We start from the raw sequence: 13,274 nt of genomic DNA, 5'->3' as shown, positions 1-13,274 counted from the left end.
AACGCAGATTGTAAATATTGGGGTATGTTAGCTTGGTGGGAAGCAGTCGAGTTGTTAAACTATTATTAGTCCCTTGGGATCTAGCCGGTATTTTTGTTAAATAGATTGTTACATAAACCATGTTTGAAACATGGTAAAAATTATATTAGAAATAATGGTAATTGGTAAACTGCTTTTTACCCTAATCCATCTGTACTTTAAATATTTTTTTTATATCAAAACTAATAATAATTAAGCCAGGCCAATGTGATTTGTAAATATGACAAACCGCTTAATTTATGGATTGTTTTGTCTAGTCATTTTATACTAAACATTAATAAATAATTTGTTATCTACTCTTGCCTGATTTGTTCCTATTCATGACAATCTTACCTATTATTTTAGAAAAATCTTTAAACCAAAACTTATTTCAAAGAACATTTCCTGCACAAAATGCACTAACGCATTTTTTTCTGACATGCAGTTATATAAACTAACTCCATAAAACTATCTTGCTCTCAAACTGTCATTATAACCAAATTTAAGAAAATTATTTACCAAAAAAATTCTCAGTACTTAAGTATTTGTACTGTATTTCAAACCAAAATTACTCAAAATTATCTAGCATAATTTCAGTGAACAGTCATTTTACTGTACTTAAAAAAAAAACTATGATACCTGAAGATACTGTAATACATTAGCCTAATTGCATTCTATTGGCTTTTGAGATTATTTCCTACTTCAAAGCTTCCTCCTCTTTTTAGCTGCTCTCTAATATGAAGGCATATACTATGGCAGTGTTTTGTGCACAACTCTCCCAATGGGGAATTATTTGCTGTTACAGCAATTTTTTCTTATTCAGCAATGGCTCCAGTCTACAACTGATTGTCATCCTTGGCTACCAGGTACGGCTAAATTCCCTACAATGAATACCTGTGCTGTAACTTGCTACAAAGCACATCTCTCTAATCGCCCCTTTAACACTGGCATTCTATTTTATACAAAAGTTGTACAAAACTGTTTGGGATTTATCTTTGATGCATCCTCTTTTGGCCATCACATTCGTAACTCCTAAATTGAATGCTCTATGGCTTTTAGCTGTTAAAACTGCACTATACATCTGTATACTCATCAGCTTCACCCTTTACCATCCATCTTTATGCTTTGCATTAAGACAAACAGCCTCGAATTAGTGCCACCTTTATTCTTTGCCATCAAAATATTTTGTATAAACTATTATTCCATTGCTACAAGACCATTACAGTCAATATTACCTTTAGTGTATTGCACAGACCCTCCCCCCCCCTTCCTCCTATGTCTCAATTTGTATCAAATCTTTACCACTAACCCTATTTTAAGCCCTCTTTTTTGTAGCCTTTTACTGAACATGTTACACGTTTGCACACTCCTCTGGCCATATCCATATTATGCCTACCTTAACCCCATGAATGGTTCCCTAGTGAAAGATTAGTTACTGTACTTCATAATTTCAAATAGTTTCACTAATCACGGGCTACTACTTACAGAATTGAATTGATAACACTTAAGTCATGTCAGCCAAGCTGGTTGCCAGAATGTCTATACTGCGTCTCGACAACCAATTTTATTTTTAGGTCTTTGTACAATTTTGCAGCATCTTAAGATTTGGCATAAGGTAATTACTGCTAAGCCATGTCATGCGTTCTTTCACCGATTATTAATCATAAATAAAAAAAATTCTAGACCTAACTCAAATTTTCCTAGGCCTAGGCGGGAGAACATGCCAAAATCGATAGGTAAATTTTGCCCGAAACGTTATGCGTACTAGTGGCTTTAGGTATTGTATGTACTAGCTCTATCTATAAATCAATGTTTGTAATATTTGTCTGCATCTATGTATGTACTTTTCCTAAATAAATTATTATTATTATTAATTATTATTATTATACCTTATAACCTTTGTGCCCGATACCTTCCCTTGAGGCATGACCTGGGTTACTGGGGAGGGAATAACGGTGCCATCTTATTTGAGGTTATAGTGTCAATATTTGGGTGAACAAGCAGCCTGTCCTCTACAGCGTTCACAGCGTCACTAAACTGGTGTGCTAAACTGCCTAAATCAAACCTAACCGAGAATTCATTAAAAGAAAACGGGTTATCAATTTCTAGCCTTCGGGGGGAGAGGGGGGGTTGTATAACCCCCCCTCCCCCCCCCCCCCGGTTTATACGTCTAAATGCGATGTACTATTAGAGAGGACGGGTCGCATAATGGGAGCCATTATTCAGTACATTAAAAAGTTTGAACTTCCACTTTCTCACTCCATGCACCTTTATGTAGCGCAATGTTTAATGCTAACTAGTTTATGACAGCTCTATAGTTAAACACGGATAATCAGTTAGTTGAAAACAAGTGCTCAGTTAAAGTTTTTACTGCATCACTTCAATGTAGTAATTTAAGCTGGTCCATAAGGGTAAGAGATCCATCAGAAATAAGCATCAAGCCATTGTCGATACATGGCTTATATAGTCATAATGACTTGGCGCTTTCCCCCGATAAAACTATATCACTGGCAAGGAGGCGAGTGCTATACAGTTTACCAAAGTAAAGTATTTAGCCTGTCAGTTTTAAAACCACTGTCATGATGAAGATAAACATCTGCAAATCAAACATTTTAATACATGTTGGCAGTTTTAATTTCAACAACTTCCTAAAAATTGAAGTGCAAAAGTACATACTAAAAGTGCAAAATACATACTATATTATAGTGATAGTGGCACGCCACGAACAACTAAGGGCTGCCATGACAATGAATACACAAGTGTGCCAGTTACATGAATGACTTGTTGGGAGCCCAATAGAGTATAGTGAAGAGGAAGATAAATTTGGCGGAGACAAGTGCAGCGGTCACTACACCCTCTAAGATGAGCAGATGAGTCGGCTGCCTAAGTAGAATAGAGTAGATGTGCAAGAAAGTGGGAGAAATTCCTTACGTACACCGTGCAGGCAGGCACTTAGCCAAAGTGCAATGTCTTAAAGACCCATTACGAGCTGGGAAGTCGGATAGACTAGTGTTTTAAAGTGTTGATGAACACTGTACATAAGCTATGGGTTACATCATGTGCATTAAAGATTAAAATTGTCCCAAAATAAACGAACGTGCATTCTCTTCCATAACATGTTTCGATGGGATGAATAAACTATCGTGCAATGCCTGGAAGGGAATCCACTCGAGGAGTAATCAAACTCGGTGAAGAAAAGTTACGACCCATTGGAAAAAAAATGTTTCTCTGGTGAGGTGGAGACGCGAGCTGACCCATGCAGGGAGAGACGATCCTAGCTACGGTAGGAACGGAATTATTTACTTTACAGCAACACGCAAAGTGGGAGGGATCACGAACAATTCTAAACTGTCAAAAATAAACAGAGTAGCAGCTCCCGGTGGAATGGAAGTTTCGGGAAAAGCCAACTCTACTCACCTGGAGCAGGACGCCGGACAAGCGACGTGCCCCCCACCACACCCAGCGGACGACTGACGCGTGTCAGCACCTGGTGACCTGGCCCGCCACCTGCTGGCGGCGGCGGCGGTTACTGTCTTGACCAAGAGGTCGCTTGTTTCCTTATCCTTATAATTTCTGAGAGGTTTAATATTTATTTCAATCCATTCTTCAGCCCAAGCAATAACTCAAATATTAACCTAGCGTTTACTTAACAATTTTATTTTACTTATGCAACAGACAACCAACTGACAGGATATACAGTATCTTCCGTACAGTATAACAACAAACGTTTATTTCGGAAATATACATTAATACTATTACATAATGTGGGTTTGTGTATAGTTAGGATTATGTTAGGTCAAGTAAGGTGTTTCGGTAATGTTAATTTATGGAGTATTTCCACTTCAGGCTAAAGGTAAACAAACCATGTTTCAAGCCATAGCCTCGTTCATGGCTACGTGGACTCTTTAAGTCCAAATATTGTGTTGATGGGCTGCTTGATTTATGATCCCTGACTCCCTTCGCCACGGAGAGCGAACCCAAAATCTAGGCGTAGGATCCGGTTGGCAAAGAAAGGTCACAGAAGCTTGGTGGTCCAAGCCTTAGCCATTGCATATTGGTTTCGGACACAGCTTCTTGCCATATCTCTTAGCTGCTAAAACAATATAAATTATGAAACAATCCAAGTAAAAACAAAAAAACAAAAACAGTCTTCGTCAAAGTTTATTATCGATTAGATTATATATTATATATACACAAGTTATATAATCTCTACACAGTATGTACATTCACTATATTCATAAAAATATCATTAACAACATCATTGGTTTGAGAGGATAAAGATATTTGTATCCAGAGGCCGGTGACAGCGCCAGGCACTGAGGGGGAAGGCATGGTGGTGGGGGTCAACTCCAAATACTCATCACTGAAAGGCATCATTTTATCCAGTAGTGTGTTGTGATGCAATACAAGGCCTACGAATGCATTATGGTGGCTATGAGACAGTTGCTATAAAGTTCCTTGAGTGCTTTAGTGAGTTTAGCTACACCTACGCTACACATTTTTTACTCAACAAACTGTTATGAATATTACTGCATATTAACAAAATAAGGCCAAGTTTAAACAAAATTATATTTTAGTTATTTTTAAATCTACTGTATTACATTCAAAAAATGTTGATTATACAATCTGTAAATAAATCAAACCCGATCATTTTTTTTACATGAATGCATCCTTTAAACACTATGTGATGACTATCATGCTAAATTACCTTCCTTTCAAAATAATAATAATAATAATAATTGAAATATAGAGCCTCCAACTGGGCTCTCAATAATGTAGTTGTGTTAAACGCTCTTTTAAACACTATCATAATCTCTTCCATTATATATTTACATAAATACAATTAGTTTATTATAACTTACTTTCATTCAAGTTTTGATGCAACACTGGATATAAAATATATATAATATATATATATATATATATATATATATATATATATATATATATATATATATATATATATATATATATATATATATATATATATACGAATAAGCCTGAATGGTCTCCAGGACTTCTGGGGTGTGAGTTTTCAGTCATATATATATATATATATATATATATATATATATATATATATATATATATATATATATATATATATATATATATATATATATATATATCATAATATATACTGCTAACTGTAGTAACCTTTTTAGATTTATTCTAAATGCCATTTTACATTTTCCATATATTTTAATAAGTAGAATTATGATGACAAAAATATATTACTTAGAAGAAGTGGAATAAATAATACTGCTAGTAATACTGGATAACAAATGCGTAACTCTAATTGTGCTATGCTGCTGTCCTCCACGTGAACGCCTCAGTATTTTGATTCGTGCCGTCATCTCTCTTCCCCGTGTCAACGGGACATTTTTCTGACACTTCGTCTGTATATTAGGGTAGAATATTGTCATTCTTTGATATTGGGAAAAGTTTGTTTCATGGGGCAAATAATCTTACCGATACGTTTGATAAAAACCTCAGGATATATATATGTTCAGTATCCACTGTGGATTACAGAGACGTCAGGCAAGCACGCACGCACGCACGCACGCACACACGCACGCACGCACACACACACACACAGTCACTCAGGAATCTGTACACCTGTTGATTGACGGTTGAGAGGCGGGACCAAAGAGCCAGAGCTCAACCCCCGCAAACACAACTAGGTGAGTACAACTAGGTGAGTACACACACACACACACACACACACACACACACACACACACACACACACACACACACACACACACACACACACACACACACATACACACACTCTAGTTACGACACTAGAGAAAAGAAGGGAGAGAGGAGATATGATAGGGACATATAAAATACTCAGGGGAATTGACAAAGTGGAAATAGATGAAATGTTCACACGTAATAATAACAGAACGAGGGGACATGGGTGGAAACTGGAAACTCAGATGAGTCACAGAGATGTTAGGAAGTTTTCTTTTAGCGTGAGAGTAGTAGAAAAATGGAATGCACTTGGGGAACAGGTTGTGGAACCAAATACTATTCATACTTTTAAAACTAGGTATGATAGGGAAATGGGACAGGAGTCATTGCTGTAAACAACCGATAGCTAGAAAGGCGGGATCCAAGAGTCAATGCTCGTTCCTGCAAGCACATATAGGTGAGTATAGGTGAGTACACACAGGATAGACAGGAGACACTGAACTACAGGTCAGTGTCCCTAACTTGCATACCATGCAAGTTATTGGAGAAAATTGTGCGAAAAAAGCTAGTGGAACATCTGGAGCGAGGGAACTTTGTGTCACGACACCAACATAGTTTCAGGGATGGCAAGTCATGCCTCACAAGATTAATTGAATTCTACGATCAAGCAACAAGAATCAGGCAGGAAAGAGAGGGGTGGGAAGACTGCATATTTTTAGATTGCCAGAAAGCCTTTGACACAGTACCACATCAGAGACTAGTGCGATAGCTGGAGATGCAGGCAGGAGTGAGAGGGAAAGTACTCCATTGGATAAGGGATGCAAATAACTTCTCCCATGAAACAAACTTTTCCAGCTTCTCCCAACGAAGCTTGAAAAAGTTCAGAGGTATGTCACTAGGCAAGTCCCAGAACTAAGAGGCATGAGTTACGAGGAAAGGCTGCCTGAAATGCACCTCACGACACTGGAAGACATGATCACTACCAACAAAATTCTCAGAGGAATTGACAGGGTAGATAAAGATAAACTGTTTAATACGGGTGGTACGCTAACAAGGGGACACAGGTGGAAACTGAGTACCCAAATGAGCCACAGGGACGTTAGAAAGAACTTTTTCAGTGTTAGGGTAGTTAACAGATGGAATGTATTAGGCAGTGATGTAGTGGAGGCTGACTCCATACACAGTTTCAAATGTAGATATGATAGAGCCCAGTAAGCTCAGGAATCTGTACACCAGTTGATTGACAGTTGAGAGGCGGGACCAAACAGCCAGAGCTCAACCCCCGCAAGCACAAATAGGTGAGTACACACACACACACACCAGATTAGGCAAGCACATACAGGATAGATAAATTAGGCAAACACACACACCTGACAAGTGATCAGGTACGCCCATAAATAGATGATCAGCCAATCCTACACACATATACAGGATATATCAAACAATTCCATCAGGCAAACATTCAAATAGAAAACAGAGACAGACGATCACAATACAATTAACAAAACCTCTGGCTGGAAGAAGGGGGACCCTTAGCCTCGGAGGAAACCACACGTAACGCATTGGAGGGAATGTAGGTCCCCTCCAACACAGTTTATGTGTGCTTTTCTCCTACCACCCCCTTCCTTTTTATTAACAAAATATAATGAAACACGTTATTTAAGATCACAAAATATACTACACAAATACATAAGACTCTTCTGTATCATATAAATTCTGTATCATATAAAACCCTCCAGTGTTTGAAATTTAACTTGTAATAGCTTCACAACAAAGAAAATACATTAACACATTAAATAATTACATTAATTAATACATTAATTACAATTTGCTGTTACAAGGGTTGAATTCACGCTAGAATAGGTTCCGCGCGAAGTACGTACATACATACATACATACATACATACATACATACATACATACATACATACATACATACATACATACATACATACATACAGCACATATCTAAATGTGTATTTCTTGTGTAATGAGCTGATTTTCAGTTATAATAATGTGGCATATGTACCTTCAGTAATGGGCAAAAACGCCTAACATTTAGTTTTTAACGATTCCAAGTTCAAATAGGTTTATTGAGATAAAAAAAATCCTAAAAGGATTGAGTAACTTTGGCTATTTCTGTCCTCCTTTTTAAAGATTCCATTAAAAGCTGAGACTCAAAACACACTTATTTGAGTTTATAAAAATAATCATAAAAAAATTATATGGTATAGCAGTATAAACAATTTAGAATTAGTGTTCATTTCTAAAGCGCTAGGCTTTTGTAGTATTGGAGTGGAAAATCAATGAATTGTATGACTGTCATTTGTTCGGCCTAATGGAGTTCTCAGTTTACAGCTCCAGGAAGACGTAAAACTTTATATAACGTCTATTCGCAACTATCTACTTCCTCTGCAATTTACCATATTTCAATAATTATAACTCAAAAGGCATCAACCCTGAGAGTAAAAAACACCCAGAATAAATTTGTAATTATTCATTTGTTAGGTAACATATTTATGGCCATAAAGCTTTTCTGAGAGGTCTATAATGTATAAGTTATAATGTGTAACACTTATGCTCGGGATTTCAGAATACAAAATGACGTCAGCGAAGCCCTCAAACCACACTGAAAAATTCAGCTCTGTAATTAGACGTGATAACCGCCATTAATACTCATATAACAACACTCAAGAACACTCGTACTGATGCACTGTAGTACGGGATCACGACTACAGTATTCTCTTGGTTAACAGTGAAAGAGCAGGAAGGAGTGCGGCGGCCAACACCAGCGGTGTCCTGGCCACCCGTCTATACATCGTTATTATCCTAATTTTACGACGAGCAAAATATATTCCTTAATAAAACACATCTACAATTTGATCTTCCCTGTGTACTGGAGCAAACGTATAGAATAACCTGTTGCAAAAGTTGCAATGGAACAAGTTTCAGAAGGAAGTAAATAATTATCAAAGAAGGCACCAAGCCGGGAAGGCTATACTGCAGCACGTTTCAGGAGGTTACCTGGTTGATTACCTGGTTGAAACACACTACGGGTTTCCTCCAGACTATGAAGGTGAGTGTGAGAGAGACGCAAGTAACTGTTGAAACACCCAGTTAACTTAAGATTGTAACTGAGGCACCTAAATCCATTGCAGTGGACTAATAACTATGACATCACCATCTGATGCGACCAAAACCACCATTGCCAAACGGGATGTCCTAAACGCGCTGACACTACACTACACACACACACACACACACACACACACACACACACACACACACACACACACACACACACACACACACACACACACACACACACACACACACAGCCTTGACATCTGTTTCAGTAGATTTACAGAACTGTCAATATTGGCGTCAACGATATTTTCTTCATTCCTAAAGCAAAGTTGGAGGTAATCTGAAGCTATGGGTGTATAAGCCTAGCCAGCTGCATGTCTCTACGTATCAACACAAGCATGAAAATACTTCAGTAACTGATGACGAAATATTAATTAACCTTTAATTTATTGAGATAATGTGAGGCTTCACTGAAAATCCCTGATAAGGTAGATAACCCAGACTGGCAGCCTATACAGAGCACTGAACTTGCACATTACTTGACTCCAAACATCAAGTAAAGACATTGCTCCACCAGAGTGCTACGCAGTGAGACCCGGGACATTATTGAGAGCCCAACACCGCCGCCACCCTCCTCAGTACTCCTTCAACAAGTGGAATACACCCGCAGGTACCCGCAGGTACCCGCAGGTACCCGCAGTCCAGCATTCAATTTCTGTTTCCCAAATGAATGAAAATCACGACAAAAGATACACAAGATTCACCGTTCCTTAAAATCCATGATAAAGCTTCAAGAGTGAGCTGGGGGTGACCCTTTCTCCCTAAAGGCACCTCGGAAGTACAGAAAATAATATTTGTTTGTGATATATAACAATGAGTGCGGGTTGAGCACATGGAGCTCACATACTCAACATCTATATACAATATACAGTAATGTGCGGACTGTTATCCCGCTATCTCTCGTAATATAAATCTCAATTAATAATTAAGGTATGAACACAGCATTAACGATTTCACTGAGTATACATATTTGGTTCACTGGTTGCATAGTTCTATACTCTCCAGTATGAGGGGGTCTCGGGCCCCCCGACAGTATGAGATCACACTCAGTTGTTTCACAAACAACCTTACTAGTTTCACAGCATTGTTTGTAATAAAGTGTTCCACTGCCACTTATATCCCAGCACTATAGGAATGTGTTCATAGAAATGCCATCTGTAAATGTTCAACGGACACCACTGTTTATAAAAAAATTATTGAATTAGCTTCACCTCAGACAAGAGTGTCCAACACATAAACGCCTTCATCACTACTACTGTGAAGCGAACTCAACCCTGTGTCTGAATTCGAGTCCGTTGAGTCTGTATCTTTGCCTCCTGCTTCATTAGTCTTAGAGGATGTTAGAGGGTGAGAGGAGGAGGAGGAGGACAAGACCTTACTGGGCGCTGGTGTCGCGGAGGTCGTAGTGTTTATGCTGTTGGCTGAGGCTTCGGAAGACGTGCTGGATCGTGAGCTCACGCACAAGCTGCTGTTTTTGGCTGAGTCTCGATCATCTTCCTCGTCCTCCTCTGTGATGGGTGGCGGGCAGGAGGGCAGCGGAGGTGGCGGGCACAAGGGCAGCGGAGGTGGGGCATCCTTATCCTCTACTGTGACTTGGTTGCTTTGTCTGGTGGTGGATACCCGAGGAAGGTCTGTGTTATTGTTCTTTAAGGTACTTACAGGCGGCACTCTGGCAGTGGTGGCAGCTGTGGCCGGCTGCGGGGGACTATCTCCAGCACCTGGGAGCTGGAAGGCAGAGGGAGGAAGGTGTATAATGTAGTCTAGATGCTGTCTTAGTGCGCGAGTCTCCAGGTCGGACTCGGTGTCTTCCTTGAGTAGCAACTCGAGTTGCTTCCGTTGCTCCCATAGGATGGCCTCGGTCTCGCGCAAGGTCTGTTCATTTTGCCGCGCGTCCGTCACCAGCTGAGCGTGGATATGGGAGACGCACAGCAGCTCCTGCTGCAGGAGCTCCGCCTCATCGTTGTGCTGCTCGTAGGCAGCGTTGACGCTCGTCGCCATGCTGGCCAGAGTCTCCTCCTCGTGCAGGAGCCGGATGTTGACTTCCTCCATCCTGGCCAAAATGGAGGCAAACTCCTGGATGTCCTCCAGGCCTGCCACGCTCTCCACACTCTGGCTGCCCTCCACCACCTCCTCCGTCACTACCCCCGAGTCGTTACTCTTCTCCTCGCTGCTTGGCTCGTCCTTGGCCTCGCCTTGGTCGTCCTTGAGGTAGGAGTGGAGGAGGTAGTCGGTGCCAAGGTTCTGGACACGGAGGAGGTGCATCTGCTGCTCGTACTGCTCGATCTGCTGCTCCCTCTCCTGCAGGCGCCGCAGCTGCGTCTGGATGGTCTCGCCCTGAGCCACTACCAGCCGCATCAGTCGCTCCATCGTCTCGCTGCAGAGAGAAACAATACACAATGTACTTCACTACAATATTGTTAATTACCGCTGTCTTAACTACTAACAATACAATCATTTACACACTACTGTGACAACCAGTCATACTACTGTGACAGCAGCCATACTACTATAGCAAGTAAGTAATTATCAAAAGAAGGCACCAAACCGGAAAGGCTATGTTGCATCATCAAATGTGCGGGATAATCAGAGGGCGCTAAATATCACCAAGGATGCCAATACGGGAACAGAAACGCATAAGGCGAACGATATCAAAAGTATCCGAGTCACCAAGAATACTATCGAGGGACAAGCGACCGCGGGGGACGGTCGGAAAACAAGACACACGCTCGTCCCGGAAGTCAGGACATTCAACAAGAATATGCACGATCGTAAGAGGGACAATGCAATTAGGACAATAAGGAGCAGAGCGGCGTTCCATCAAGTGACCACGCGTTAAGCGAGTATGGCCAATACGCAACCTTCCCAGAGCCGTTTCCCATCGCCGGTTACAGTGGTAGGAGGACGGCAACGAGGACACACAACTCTTAAGAGTACGCAGTTTGTTACCAGTAACAGACGACCAATTTCCTGCCAACGGGTAAGGATGGAGGAATGGATAACCAGGTAAAAGTCGGAATAAGGAATACCTTATCAAGAGATGGGACAAGAGCGGACAGCTTCCCTGGCGGCAGCATCTGCACGCTCATTTAAAGAGACACCAATATGGCTGGGAACCCAACAAAACTCAACCGACTTAAATTTACTGTGAGCAAGAAACAACCAATGCTGGATCTCGACAACCACTGGATGAACTGGATTAAAGGACCCGAGAGTCATGAGGGCACTACGAGAGTCAACAACAACTACAAAGGTAGATTGACAACGAGACAGCAGGAGACGAAGAGCATAGAGAATAGCATAAAGTTCCGCTGTGAAGATGCTAGTCTCCGGAGGTAAGCGACACATACAAGTGCAATCAGGAAAAACAACAGAGTATCCAACACCGTCCGCAGACTTAGACCCATCGGTGAAGACGGAAACGGAGCAGAAGTGAGAAGAAAAGTGCTCAAGGAAAAGGCGTTTGAGAACCGTAGGAGGGGTAAAAGCTTTAATGATGTGGGTTAAGGATGTACAAAACTGCGGAAGGGGGACTCTCCACGGGGGCAAAGAAGGAACAACACGAGTAGAAACATTAGAAATACGAACTGAAAGAGAATCCTGTAAGCGAGATAACCGGACAAAAAGAGGGAGGTGGTGAAGAGGAACAGGAACAGGAACCGCAGGAGGGGTAAAAATTAAAGCACGACAGAGGCGAGAGGAAGGATGTTGTAAGGGCCGCGCAAGATAGCGAAGACAGTAGCGATCACGGCGGTCCTGGAGAGATAGGAAGCCAGTGTCAACATACAAGCTGAGGACGGGAGTCGAACGAAAGGCACCAGAACTGAGGCGCAACCCAGTATGGTGTAAAGCATCAAGACGGCGAAGAGTAGAAGGAGAAGCAGACGAGTAAGCAGGGCAACCATAATCGAGCTTATATAGGACGAGAGAAGAATGTAAAGCGAGGAGAGTGTGCCTATCCGCTCCCCAAGAAGTATGGGACAATACCCGAAGGAGGGTAAGGGCCTTAGAGCACTCAACACGGAGGTACGAGATATGGGGCGACCAAGACAAACGAGTGTCAAAAATCAACCCCAAAAGCTTAGCAGAATCCTTGTACACAATAGGGTGACCATAAAGCGATAAAGAAGGACAAAGAACGACACGCTTCCGAGTAAAAGTCATAGCACAAGTCTTAGATGTAGAGAACCTGAAGCCATGATCGGTGGCCCAAGACGACACGGCATCAATCGCAAGTTGAAGCCAGTGTTGAAGGAGAGGCGAATCATCACCCTGACAGCAAAGGATAAGATCATCGACATAAAGAGCGGAGAAGACGCCTGAAGGAAGAGAGGAAAGAAGACCATTGAGGGCAACCAGAAAAAGAGTAGTGCTCAGAACACTACCTAGGGGCACACCTTCGTATTGCTGAA

The 13,274-nt window shown here is 41.1% G+C and overlaps 1 protein-coding gene across 2 annotated transcripts in view; it reads right to left on the bottom strand.

The window, feature by feature from the left end:
* Nucleotides 1-5,726: 5,726 nt before the first annotated feature.
* Nucleotides 5,727-13,274, bottom strand: part of LOC123766495 (ras association domain-containing protein 10) — a 266,095-nt gene continuing 258,547 nt past the window's right edge. For both annotated transcript variants that reach the window (XM_045755683.2, XM_069308312.1), the window contains one exon: nt 5,727-11,239. In XM_045755683.2, the coding sequence (XP_045611639.2) occupies nt 10,078-11,239 (1,162 nt within the window). In that variant the 3' untranslated portion in view covers nt 5,727-10,077. The remainder of the gene's footprint in view (nt 11,240-13,274) is intronic.

Source organism: Procambarus clarkii, chromosome 62, assembly GCF_040958095.1.
Source record: "Procambarus clarkii isolate CNS0578487 chromosome 62, FALCON_Pclarkii_2.0, whole genome shotgun sequence".
In the NCBI taxonomy this organism is placed as follows: Eukaryota; Metazoa; Arthropoda; class Malacostraca; order Decapoda; family Cambaridae; genus Procambarus; species Procambarus clarkii.
This window is presented reverse-complemented; position numbering and strand designations above follow the sequence as displayed.